This window comes from Nestor notabilis, unplaced genomic scaffold, assembly GCF_000696875.1.
Source record: "Nestor notabilis isolate BGI_N333 unplaced genomic scaffold, ASM69687v1 scaffold1737, whole genome shotgun sequence".
In the NCBI taxonomy this organism is placed as follows: domain Eukaryota; kingdom Metazoa; phylum Chordata; class Aves; order Psittaciformes; family Psittacidae; genus Nestor; species Nestor notabilis.
In genome coordinates this window covers 61,179-73,741 of record NW_009935918.1, presented here as the reverse complement: position 1 = coordinate 73,741, position 12,563 = coordinate 61,179, and the positions used below count along the sequence as shown (strand labels likewise).

The following is a 12,563-nucleotide window of genomic DNA, read 5'->3' as shown; positions in this document are numbered from 1 at the left end:
GGTGGGAGCTGTGGGGTTACCACCTCCATTAACGCTGTGCGTGTGTGCGGAGCGGGAGAGCGAGGCACGGCCTTGCGCTGCCCTCTCCGTGCTCCTTTGGAGGAGGGTGGAGGGTCAGCCCCGACGTTGCTTGAGGGTTGGAGGGACTTGGCACCCCACTGCGAGCCGCCCCTTTTCTCTTCCCACTCTTGTACTGGGGGCTGTGAATGGGAGGCAGAGTCAGCTGAGAAGGACCTGGGCGTGTTGGTAGGTGGTAAGTTGGCTATGAGCTGGCAGTGTGCCCTTGCACCCAGGAGGGACAATAGTATTTTGGGGTGCATCAGGAGGAGTGTGGCCAGCAGGTCGAAGGAGGTGATCCTCCCCCTCTGTTTGACACTAGTGAGGCCACACCTGGAGTGCTGTGTCCCAAAGCCCTACTAGATTTGCTTCCATAAATAATTAGTAGTTGTTATAATAGTAATTATAATTTAGGGCCACAGAGATGATCAGGGGTCTGAAGCATCTTTTACGAGGAGAGATTGCAGGAGCTGTTTAGCCTAGAGAAGAGAAGACTGAGAGGGGATCTCATCAATGCGTATAAATACCCCAAAGGTGGGTGCCAAGAGGATGGTGCCAGAGACTTTTCAGTGGTACCCAGCAACAGAACGAGGAGCAGTGGCCATAAACCAGAACACAAGTTTCACCTCAACATGAGGAACAACTTCTTCACATTGAGAGTGGCAGAGCACTGGAACAGGCTGCCCAGGGGGTCTGGAGTCCCCTCCCTCTCTGGAGACATTCAAAACCCACCAGATGTGGTCCTGTGTAGCCTGCTGTAGGAGGCCTTGCCTTAGAAGGGGGGTTGGACTAGATGATCTCCAGAGGTCCCTTCCAACTGTAATGATTCTGAGATTCCTTTGCACTCATATGACTGCTCAGGAGTTTGCCTGCCTCCTGTCCTAGAAGTAAAAGAGTCAGTGATATGAGGTGGCAACAGTCATTTTTTGGGGGGAAAGCTGCAGATCAAGAGTGATATGCAGTAATTATAGGAAATATTAAACATTAATTGCAGAGCAGGTATGCCTTGGTTGCCACAAGTAGGTAGAACACGGTTTGTTTTGTTCTTATTGCAGGAGACCTCAGCCATGCAGAGCTGATGATGATGACAATCGCTGACATCATAAAGCAGTTAATTGAGGCTCATGAGCAGGGAAATGATGTGAATCTGAACAAGTAAGTCCCTGGGATGATGCTGAAGAGCTGGTCCACCAGTGATGAATGTGTCCTGTGTCATGTTCAGGCTTTATTTCAAAATGTTTTATTTTCACTACTGTCATTTCTCTTACTGTTACCTGATAATAAAAGACACCAAGATTTGTAAATTCTGTGGTGATTTGCTACTTCACATTCAATGCTCAGGGTACAAAATAGGTTGTATTGGAGAAAAACTCTTAAGAAACTCATCATTGCCGTTTTGTGTTTCCATCAGCGTTCATCCTTCAAGAGTCCCAAAGTCAGTTCCATCGGAGGAAGGAGAGAATAATATTGGCATAAAGTTAAAATCAGATTTTCTTGGCCGTGTGTATAAATGATGTTGTTACTTAGAGAAGGTTCTTCCTTCTTGGCGGACGTGGAATAATAAACCTGAATTTGTCCTGCTGTTTCCATTTAATTTACATGATATAATTGCAACCTTTTTGCTGATGCTGGAAGTGACTGATGTGAATGTGTTAGAAATGAACTCAGCTAAGGTCCATGTGTGGAGGGGTTAATCTTGTGGAAGACATGAAAAGAGTTAGATCACTGAAAATCGGGGAGCCAGAGTCTGTTGGCAGCTTTCACAATGCTTCAATAAAACTATATTTAGAAGAAAAATACACAGAAACTGAAAACATTGTCAGTCGTGTGTCAGTTTTATTTGGAGTTAATTTTTGGTATCTTAACGCAGCCATTGCAAGAAATGACTCTATGCTTTTTAGATAATTTACCTGGAAAGGCAAACTGAGAGAACCTACATAGATCTCCATGTAACTGAACAGCAACACAGTGGCACTGCTGTGGCATATGGGTATATAAGTCAGAATGAAGCTGTTAATTTGAGGTGTTTCTGCTTTCAGGCTGAAAACCAAGACGTCAGCAAAGTATGGCCTTTCAGCACAGCCACGTTTGGTTGACATCATAGCTGCTGTTCCACCACAGTACCGCAAGGTGCTGGTACCAAAGCTGAAGGCCAAGCCCATAAGGACTGCTAGTGGGGTAAGCATTGCTCTCACCATCTTCCCCTGCTCTCACCAATAAATTGTGTTTAATTCTTTTCAAAGACGTGGATATTGAATGTCAAGGAGCTTTAATATGGATGCACGGGCTGGATTGCCACCTTCGAGGTCCGCTTCTCTGTGATATTGTGCCTACAGGGCTATTGCTTTCAAAATACTTGTGAGAAGGTAAAGAGGAAGTGTGGGGATCTTTTTTCAGAGCACTGTGTCTTTCTTTTCAGTTGTGTAGAAAAAGTGCAGCTTAACCTGCAGGCCCTCGCAGTAAACAAATGTAAAATGTATTAATGTGAGTCCAGAGGAGGCCACGAACATGCTCTGAAGGCTGGAGCACCTCTGCTGCGGAGACAGGCTGAGAGAGCTGGGCTTGTTCAGCCAGGAGAAGGGAAGGATCCAGGGAGGTCTTAGAGCAGCTTCCAGTGCCTAAAGGGGCTGGCAAGAAAGCTGGAGAAGGGCTTTTGACAAGGGCCTGTAGGGACAGGACAAGGGGGAATGGCTTTAACCTGACAGAGGGGAGACTGAGATGAGATCTTAGGAAGAAGTTGTTCCCTGTGAGGGTGGTGAGGCCCTGGCACAGGGTGCCCAGAGAAGCTGTGGCTGCCCCATCCCTGGCAGTGTTCAGGGCCAGGTTGGACGGGGCTTGGAGCAACCTGGTCTAGTGGAAGGTGTCCCTGCCTGTGACAGGAGGTTGGAACTAGATGATCTTTAAGGTCCCTTCCAACCCAAACCATTCTGTGATTCTGTGATTAAATATTAGTGTTTAACCTGTATTGATACTAAGTATTTGTATTTTACCTGTTTCTTTGAAAGCAGGCTGAAAACACTAATAAAGGTACAGCTAACATTCAGCTGTGTGTTTTTAAATTTCCATACTATATGTATGGCATGCATAAAGTGAACAACCCCCCCCCCCAAAACCTAGAAACCAAAATTCAGGAAGTGTTCAATTTTTATAGCTGGGAAAGAAACCAACCAGCCAAACCACAACAAAATAAAAACCCAGTAAGCAAAAAAACCGTAACCAAAAAACCCAAACAAAACAACAAAAATCTCCCATCCTTAAAAAAACCCCAAATACTTCTTTAATATTTTCTTTCTATAGAATATTTTATTAAACTCTTACTTCAATCAGGATTTCTGGAAAAAAGGAAATAAGGTGTTCTGCTTTAGGTGCCCCAAATTAAGAGGATCTTAGTGTGTCCGTCTCTTCTTCCCTCTGGTTCTTTTTTAATGAAGGAAGATGGAATCTGGCATTAGGCTTGCATCTAGTGTATGAAAAGCAGTTGTGAGGTAAGACAGGAAAAAAAGGCTTGGCTCAGTTAGGTAGAGGGAGCGAGCTCTTTTTATTATCTTTGGTTTATATCTTTGTGTTTCTCTTAATCTCTTCCCATTTTCATCTTCGGGTGGTGTTTGGTGTGCTTGCTGGCATAGTCTCACCCTTTTAGGTGCACTTTAGATGGGCCTAGTGAATACCTGAATGTCTTTGTCATCTTTTCACCAAGGTGGTTGAGCAGATTTGCTTTAAGACAGCTGGTTCTTTCCAATAGAATTCCAGTTTATTCTGAATCATGAAAACATTAAAGAATATGATTCCTGCTCCTTTACGTATTTGTTATCTCATTCAAGAATTAACACACAGATATTCTAGGTGGCAGACTAAGCAGAAAATATCCTTAAATAGTCTCTAACAGATGCACATGTATACATAGCCTTCCGAGTCAATTCAGCAGCAATTACCATAATTTCTCTCCTCTCTAACTTTGCTTCTTACAGATTGCTGTCGTAGCTGTGATGTGTAAACCACACAGGTGTCCACACATTAATTTCACAGGCAACATATGTGTGTAAGTATGACAGCTTAGATGACCTAAGAGAACTGTTTTCATAGAATCATAGGATGGTTTGGGTTGGAAGGGACCTTAAAGATCATCCAGTTCCAAACCCCTGCCCCAGGCAGGGACACCTTCCACTAGAGCAGGTTGCTCCAAGCTCCATCTAGCCTGGCCTTGAACACTGCCAGGGATGAGGCAGCCACAGCTTCTCTGGGCAACCTGTGCCAGGGCCTCACCACCCTCACAGGGAACAATTTCTGCCTAAGAGCTCATCTCAATCTCCCCTTTGTCAGTTTAAAACCATTCCCCCTTGTCCTGTCCCTACAGACCCTTGTCAAAAGCCCCTCTCCAGCTTTCTTGCCGGCCCCTTTAGGCACTGGAAGCTGCTCTAAGACCTCCCTGGATCCTTCTCTTCTCCTGGCTGAACAAGCCCAGCTCTCTCAGCCTGTCTTCCAGTATTTCTGCATAAATCTAATATTGCAGAAGCATTGTATTGAAGACAGGCTTACTTCCTGCGCAAGCACAGAGTTGCAGGTGGCTGATACCTGCATATTACTCTAAAAAGTCTATTTGTTTTCAGTTTTTCTTCATGGGGGAGACTTTTTTCCTTCATGGGCCAAATGTTAGTAGAATACAGTTTTGTGAATACAGTAAACAGGAGAATATATTAATGATCAAATCTAAGTTTTATGACTCTGTTGGGGCATGCAGGGTTACTGTGCACATGACTGGGCATGTCAGCAGATTGGAGAAGCCCATTACAGAAAAGAAACGTCTCAATCTGACAAGTTTGAAAACTGCTGAACTGAGACCCACCTGAGGAGGTGCAAGTGGTGTCTGCAAAAACTTGCTTGGTGTGACAGCCTGTCTCTGCCTGGCTCTGGAGTGAAACGAGAGTACAGATGAAAGGGAAGGCCTCCAGCTGCCAAGAGCTTGTGGTGTTAAGGGAATAGCATTGAAGTTTTATTTGAATTGAGAAAACCAAGCTGGCTTTACCTTGAAGTATGTTACCTCCATGTGACTTAAGAGTTTGCACAGCTGTAATCACATCTGGTCTTTTTCTAACCATATCAGTTCATCTATTTCGAAACATTGCCTGTTTCCTGCCTTGTCACTCCCAAAACATCTCTATCTCTCTACCAGCTGCCTGATGCAGAGTGAGCTGGCTCTGCTTTTACTCTTGTATGAGCCGCTACTCTGTTTGAGATGTTCCAGGTAATTACGTGTTTGAAATGCCTTCAATTGGATTGCACAACTTTTGCTGGCAAATTAATTTGGCCCTGGTAATTTGGTAATTAATTTTGTAATAGTGACAGATGACTTGGATTGAGTTTGCAGGCCAGGCACTGAGGAAACTCATCCATTATACTGGGAGGCAAATGTGTCTCATTTGACCGAGATGGCATTATCTTGGTGTCTGTGCATTGAGATCTGCACCAGGAGTTGCAATACTCTGACTGCTGTTACCTTTTCTGTTGGGGGTGCTCAGTGCCTGCAATAGAAACAGAAGGGGCTGTCAACAGTCCTGCCTAGGGTTGTCTTGGAGCCCAGAGTGGCTGTAGATTGGTTATTAATACCACAATCCTCAAAAGAGAGTTCAGGACCCTTCAGAATAAGTTTATATTCCTTTTAATTACTCTCTGCCGTGTACCATTCCTCTACTGGCCAGCAGCTGTGCTGTGGTAGCTGCAAGTCTGTCTTGCTGTGTCACAGAATGAGAGTTTCAAACAAGTCTCTAGATGCAGAATCTAATTTAATACCATATCACCATACAGGCTGTATTGTTCTAAAGTAGTCTTAGAAGGCTGTATTCATTAAATAGCATGTTCCTAAGTTCAGAAAACAAATGTAAATGAGTGTTCTCACCACTGAGATATTTAAATTCTATAAGAGGATGATATGTTTATTTCCTGTCTTTCCATGCCAAAGAAAAATCATATTTTACATCCAATGAGATGATGTTCTTAATACAATGATGGAAAATATTTGCATTTTTTATGATTGTAACTACTTTTTAAAATCTAATAGTTTGTGCATAACTATTACTCCAAAACGCTATGGCAGCTTGTTTAAACAATGCCATGTTCCAGAAATAGGTTCACAGTGCACGTTGCTTTTAGTTAGTCTTATCAAGTTGTTTTACATAGATGTAGTCATTTGCCATCTCTGAACTATTCTCATTAAATGAAACAACTGTTTTGTAGTGTGTGCTTAACATTTGTAAACAGACAGGCTCAGTTCCTCTCAACTCACAGAATCACTCTCTCCAGTATCTACATTTGGATCTGTACCTGTATTTACATCAGGTGGTGCAGAAACACACGAATTCATTCATTCATTCATTCATTCATCCCATGCTCTGTGCCATGATCTGTGGTTCTATGATTTGTATTACTCTGTGTTCCTGATGAGAGCTGGGGCAGTTAGAGCGGTGTCTGCTCAGCCTACACCCTCTCGTGTACCTGTACCTCAGACAGATTAAGTCATTGCAAGTGTATGAGTTTGATGCCTGTTTTCTGTCTTTTTATATTTGCAGATACTGCCCGGGTGGACCCGATTCTGATTTTGAATATTCAACACAATCTTACACTGGATATGAGGTATTACTTTGGTTTGCTGTAACACCTTGCCTATGCTCACTATAAACTTGGGTTCGGCTGCTCTTTGTTTCTGCAAATTCACTTGTGCTGCAAGAATAAAAACCAAAAGTAGGCTTCATGAACTTTGAGATCTAAAGCAGCTCAACTATAGGATTGGAAATTCTTGATCATTGTAGCAGTTGTTTCCTTCTCCTCACCCTCTGCTCTTTATGCTGTTATACATGCAGGAGAAAGCAGCCCGTGGTTCCAAGCAGGGTGAGTGCAGCATCTTGGCTGTGACTTGCTGATGTGGAAACTACTGTTAATGTGAATCTTCAGCTGTGGAAAGTGATCAGTGAGTGAGAGCAGTTGGAGGTGACATCGCTGTCTCCCATGGGGCACTGCTGTGTGCAGTTTGTTGAAATGAAGGCTGGCTGTGATTCCTACAGAAGTTACCAATCTGTGTCAAAATTTTCCCTACTGAACAGTCCAGCAGAACTGTACAGATTTACTTACGGCTCCCTATGGGTTTAAGGGAAAGATACAGAGAAGACAGAGCCAGACTTCTCAGAGCTGCCCAGTGGAAAGAGGAGAGGCAACAAACATGAGTTAGAATGTGGAAAATTATGCCTTAATATAAGAATGTTTTAACATGACAGTTGTCAATCACTTGAATAGGGATTTATCTAAAGATGTCTTGGGATCTGTGTTCTTAAAGATAATCAAGCACTGACTGGGCAGAGCCCTGAGCATCTTGTCTTAAGTGGACCTGCTTTCAGTCCTGTCCAACCTACAGGGCCCTGCAGATTAACAAAGGTTAAGCTCTGCAAAAAAGCCCGTTATTTAGCTGTTAGTGTGTCTGAAATTACATTAATGCTCTGTATCTGCAGTGATACCTCACTAAATATATGTATTTCCGACGTAACGCGCTCCTGTTGTCTGGAGAAAGTTTAGCAGCAGCAGATCTTGTGACTAAATTATGGTGACTGGTTTTAACAGAACAACTCGTAGCTATAGTACAGATGTAAAGTAACAAAACGAGGTAAAATACAAACTAGATTTGGTAAACAGTGATCCAGCATCCTTACAGTTACAGGTTTTGTCTGCTGTTACCACTTCTCAGTGACTTGAAACTTGTTCTATTAGAGCAAAGTAGGAAAATCTGTATGTGTAAATGCTTTGTAATTCCTGTTGGTTAGGATATGTTGTATTCATATGTTTAGTAGTAACAGCATGTGGGAGTTGTGCATGATTAAGAGTCCTCATCATTTAGGGCTTTTAATATCACATGAACGAAATGCCGAACAAATCCAGGATACACAAGGTACTTGAAAACCTTATCTTAGAGTATTATTAATACGCTTACATCAGTAGCAATACAGAAAGTAAGTCATTAGGGATTTGAGTTGAAAGAGTATGTTTAGCTTAAAGAATATTTGAAGTTGAGACTGAGCTCTAGGGGACACTGCTTGGGTAACCTGTGCCAGTGAAGTGAAACTAAAATGAACAGCATGGAAGAAGTGGTATTTTGAAAAACATTTTGTTTGTGATGTTTGCAGTATCTCTGGTGAATCACAACAGAGATTCTTTGTCCGGTTGTAATGCACTAAAAATTTGAAAAACTCTTGTCATTTTTATGTCATGTTACTATCTCAGCACAACAGTGTGTTTCATTATCATCTTAAAAAATGGAAGGAGCCAAATTTGTATTTACAGTCAGATGGACTCTTTGGCTGCGAGTTTGAAGAGTTTAATGTCAGTTAGGATTTGAAGACTTCAGCGTCCTTTTCAGTGCTGAAAGGTTTTTTTTGTTCTTTTTCATCATTCATTTTTTGTTTTTTTTTGTTTTTTTTTTAAAAAAAAGCTTACAAACTGAATCTCCCTCTGTTTTTTAGCCAACATCCATGAGAGCAATTCGGGCCAGGTATGACCCCTATCTCCAGACAAGGCACAGAGTGGAACAGGTAAATTTTTACCATGAAAGGGGAATGCATTGTGGTTGTGAGGAAAATAATGAGAATGCTTCTAATCACCTGAACTGTTGGGCTGGAAGGGTTGTGATGAGCAGCACTAAGTGCAGCTGGAAGCCAGGTATAACTGAGCTGTCAATGTTGGGGCCACTAGTGTTTAATGTGTTAATGTCTGCATTAATGATCAGGATGTTGTGACAGAGCACATTGTCAGCAAATTTGGTGATAATACAGAACTGGGAGGAGTGGATGGTAGGCCAGAGGATTGTGCTGCTGTTCAGGGAGACCTGGGCAGGCTGGAGAAATGGGCTGGCAGGAATCTCTTGAAGTTGAACAAAAGGAAATGCCAAACCCCAGGCACCAGTACATGCTGGGGGCTCACCAGCTGGAAAGCAGCTAGATGGAAAAGAATCTGAGGATACTGGCAGACATCAAGTTGACCATGAGCAGCATTGTGCCCTTGAGGCAAAGACAGCCAGCAGCCTTAGGAGGAGTGTTGCCAATACATCAAGGGAGGAGATCCTTCCTTTTGCCTCAACACTGCTGAGGTTCCACATGAAGAGTTGTGTCCAGTTCTGGGCTTCCCGGAAGACAACAGACTTGAACATACTGGAGGAAGTCTAGTAAAAGGCCGCTACAGTGATAAGAGGGACTGGAGCATCTGAAGAGGTGAGAGGGACTGGAGCATCTGAAGAGGTGCTAAGAGCCCCAGGACTGTTCAGGCTAGGGAAGAGGAGGGTTGGGGGAGTCTTACTAATGTGTGTAAATACCCGGTGGTAGGCTGTAAAGAAGACGGAGCCAGACCCTTCTCAGTGGTGCCTAGTGACAGGACATGATGCAGTGGCCACAAATTGAAACAAGAAACTCCATTTGAACATCAGGAAGCAGTTTTTAACTGTGAGGGTGACTGAGCACTGGACCAGGTTGCCTGGAGAGGTTGTGCAGTCTCCATTCTTTGAGACACTCGAAGCCTGTTAGGGTGCAGTGCTGAACAAACTGCTGTAGCTGATGCTGCTTTGACAAGAGAGATAAGACTAGGTGATCTCTAGAGCTCCCAGCCTCAACTTCCTCATGATTCTGTAATTCTACATTAGCCTGTCTTGATCCCCACAGAAGTATTATTTTTACACCTTTTAGTTGTCTGTCATTTCCATTAGATAAATGACAAGTTTTGAACCTCTTGTGAAGATCTTATCGGTTGTGAACAATACCTTATTTCTAATAGGGGATCGTATTACAATAAACTATACTGAACTTCTGTGGCAGTTGCTAGTTCTTGATAATTATTTACAATTGAAGAATTTAGTACTCAAATAGTGGCTTTCATACCAAAACGGTTTATTGGGGTCTTTTCTGGAGAGTTAGAAGATCTGAAGAGTTTCTTAATCCTGCTCTGCTTTGACTGGTTTCCTGTTTATCTCCAAACCCATTGGAAAATTCTGCATGGATTCAATGTAGTCCTCCATTCCCTCAAGTTTGTAAGGAAGTTAGTTCTACATGGATTGAAGCAGATGAAAGGAAACTTCTGTCAGTCATATCTTGACTAGCTTCAAACTGGAACCAGTGTAACTGTTAGCAAGAGGCTAGGTTCAAATGAATCTTCTTTGTCAAGAAAACCTTTAATGCTGGGCTCAGTGTCTGTACTCTGTTCTTTGAGGGTTATATTTTGGGGAGGGTTTATGAGAAGTCTTTACAAAAGAATTAATGGTTTGTCGTTGCTAAAAGATACCACAACTAAAGAAGGAAACAGTGTTAAGTATGTCAGAGTTTACAGAGAAGTCTTCTAAATAAGTCCCTGGGTAATTTTTCCCTGGTACTTTCAATTTTACAGCTGAAGCAGTTGGGCCACAGTGTGGATAAAGTGGAGTTTATTGTAATGGGTGGCACTTTCATGGCCCTGCCTGAAGACTACCGCGATTACTTCATCAGAAACCTCCATGATGCCTTGTCAGGTCACACTTCCAATAATGTTGCAGAGGCCGTCAGGTAAGCATCTTGGGTTTCCTTCATGTAGTAGTTTAAAAGTGATCTTTAACTGGTGTAAGAACAAAAAATACTGACAGCAAGACTTTTTTTTAAATGTTTATCCAAATACATATTTATGCACAGAATATTTATAGCTCAACTTGCAGCCTTGCTCTATGTATGCATAGAAGATATGCATAGCACCGTGAGAAGATAGGGTCATGTTTTTTCTGTTTTCTCCTGTAGGAAATGCTAAAGTGCTTGTGGTTTCTTGGCATTCCATCTAGACTTCCACCTTTTGTGCCTCATCACCTTGATTTGCTGTTGTGACGAACCACATTGCCATGGGATTTATTGCCTTTAGCTGGGAAGGGGAACTGATCCTGCCTTGGAGGGAGGCCAGACGTCAGCTCCCGCAAGGAATGACTCACCCCTGAGAGCGTCAGTGCTCAGGAGCTCTGAGCCCCTTGCAGCATCAAACGCAGTTACCCTTGCAGTATTTCAGTGTGACAGGGAGATGCTCATCTCATTTTACAGCAGAGGAATTGAAAATCAGAGGCTGATTTATGTACATGTGATTTGGGTCATTGAATACCTAACTTTTCGGTGTATTTTTCAGTGTAAAACTGGGAAGAAAAAGGAGAGATTTGACGTTTTGGAGCTGTTAAAACTAGGTGAGCATCCTTACTGGCAGTTTTAGTTTGCTTGTCATTGTTCAGTCAGGTGGATTTTCCTTGATACTGTTATCACCTACTAAAGAAAGTGGTTTTAAAAGTAAGTAGGACTAGCCCATGCCTAGTAGCTTGATGTCTGTCGTTGTATTTGAAAGCTGTAATTTCAGCTGCTTTTCCTCTGGAGGGCAGCAAACACTTCTACTGGTTTCCTTTGGTTTTTGGTTTTTTTCCTTGTCATTCAAAGACCAGACAAAAAGTGCTGTGCTGCTCTTCCCTGGTGGATTTTATCAAGATAAAATAATGAGTGAGTTGGGAAAAGACTTGCTTTTCTTTTGCTCTGGTGCCCTAGCTGTGAGCACTGAAGGACACAGCTCATCATGGAAGAGGGGTGGTGTTTGCAGGTTTTCTATTCAGATTAGTGCTGTCCTTGTACATACATCAGTGGTTCAGGACATAGTTATTCCATATTCTGTCCACTGGTGGTGTTTTATTGGACCTAAAGTTATTTTTCGAGTAGCCTGGCTATTGCTCTGCAGATGATTGAGGAAGCTATTTATGACACAGACCGTGCAACCAAGTAATTTTAAGTGCATGCCAGGAAGAAGTGACTCTGAAGTCAGTGTGCTGCCTTGCAAGCGCGCAGATCAAGCAATGTGAGAAAACCTGCACTAACAGTGTGTGGGTTTTCCCAGCAGATAAATAGAGATTTATATTTTTAACATGAAATTCATGTTAAATGCTTAGTAAATGGAGGTATGTGGGAGTTATTCAAGTTTCACTTCCTAAATATTCTAGAGGTGAGGAAATTGGGTTCAAAATGAATCAGACCTTTTACTCTTTGTACTGCTTGCATTTAGCTGTTGCACTGTGTCACTGCAGTACTGTTTCGAGATGGTCAATGCTACTTGAAATAAACATTAAAGATTAAGTGTATTTCTCTTCATCCATGACAATTCAGCCCTTCTCCCCCACCACTTCCATCAATAGAGGCCATGCTACATGGGGAATACTGACAGTATTTTACTTGTTTTATATTGTGGACACAGCATTCAGCAGTAACCTGGGAGCTGGTCTCTATGACCCCTTACTTTGAATGGGTTTATGGTAGTCTTGAAATTTTTCTTCCTTTTGCAGATCACTGCTTATTTTTAGATTTTGTACAATGATTCCCTAATGGGAAAAAAGACCTTCAGCCAGGATGCTTTTTTGAAAGCCCTTCTGAATATGACCTTTGATTAAGCCAGTGGAGCATCTATCTATATACGTGACAGTCCATCTTACTTTGCACACA

The 12,563-nt window shown here is 42.5% G+C and overlaps 1 protein-coding gene across 1 annotated transcript in view; it reads left to right on the top strand.

Moving 5' to 3' along the window:
* Positions 1–1,112: 1,112 nt before the first annotated feature.
* ELP3 (elongator acetyltransferase complex subunit 3) overlaps positions 1,113–12,563 on the top strand; it is a gene marked incomplete at both ends in the record, with an annotated part of 72,036 nt that continues 60,585 nt past the window's right edge. The window contains 6 exons of the mRNA XM_010018056.1: positions 1,113–1,212; positions 2,097–2,235; positions 4,026–4,096; positions 6,621–6,684; positions 8,559–8,627; positions 10,465–10,619. Of these exons, the coding sequence (XP_010016358.1) occupies positions 1,113–1,212; positions 2,097–2,235; positions 4,026–4,096; positions 6,621–6,684; positions 8,559–8,627; positions 10,465–10,619 (598 nt within the window). The remainder of the gene's footprint in view (positions 1,213–2,096; positions 2,236–4,025; positions 4,097–6,620; positions 6,685–8,558; positions 8,628–10,464; positions 10,620–12,563) is intronic.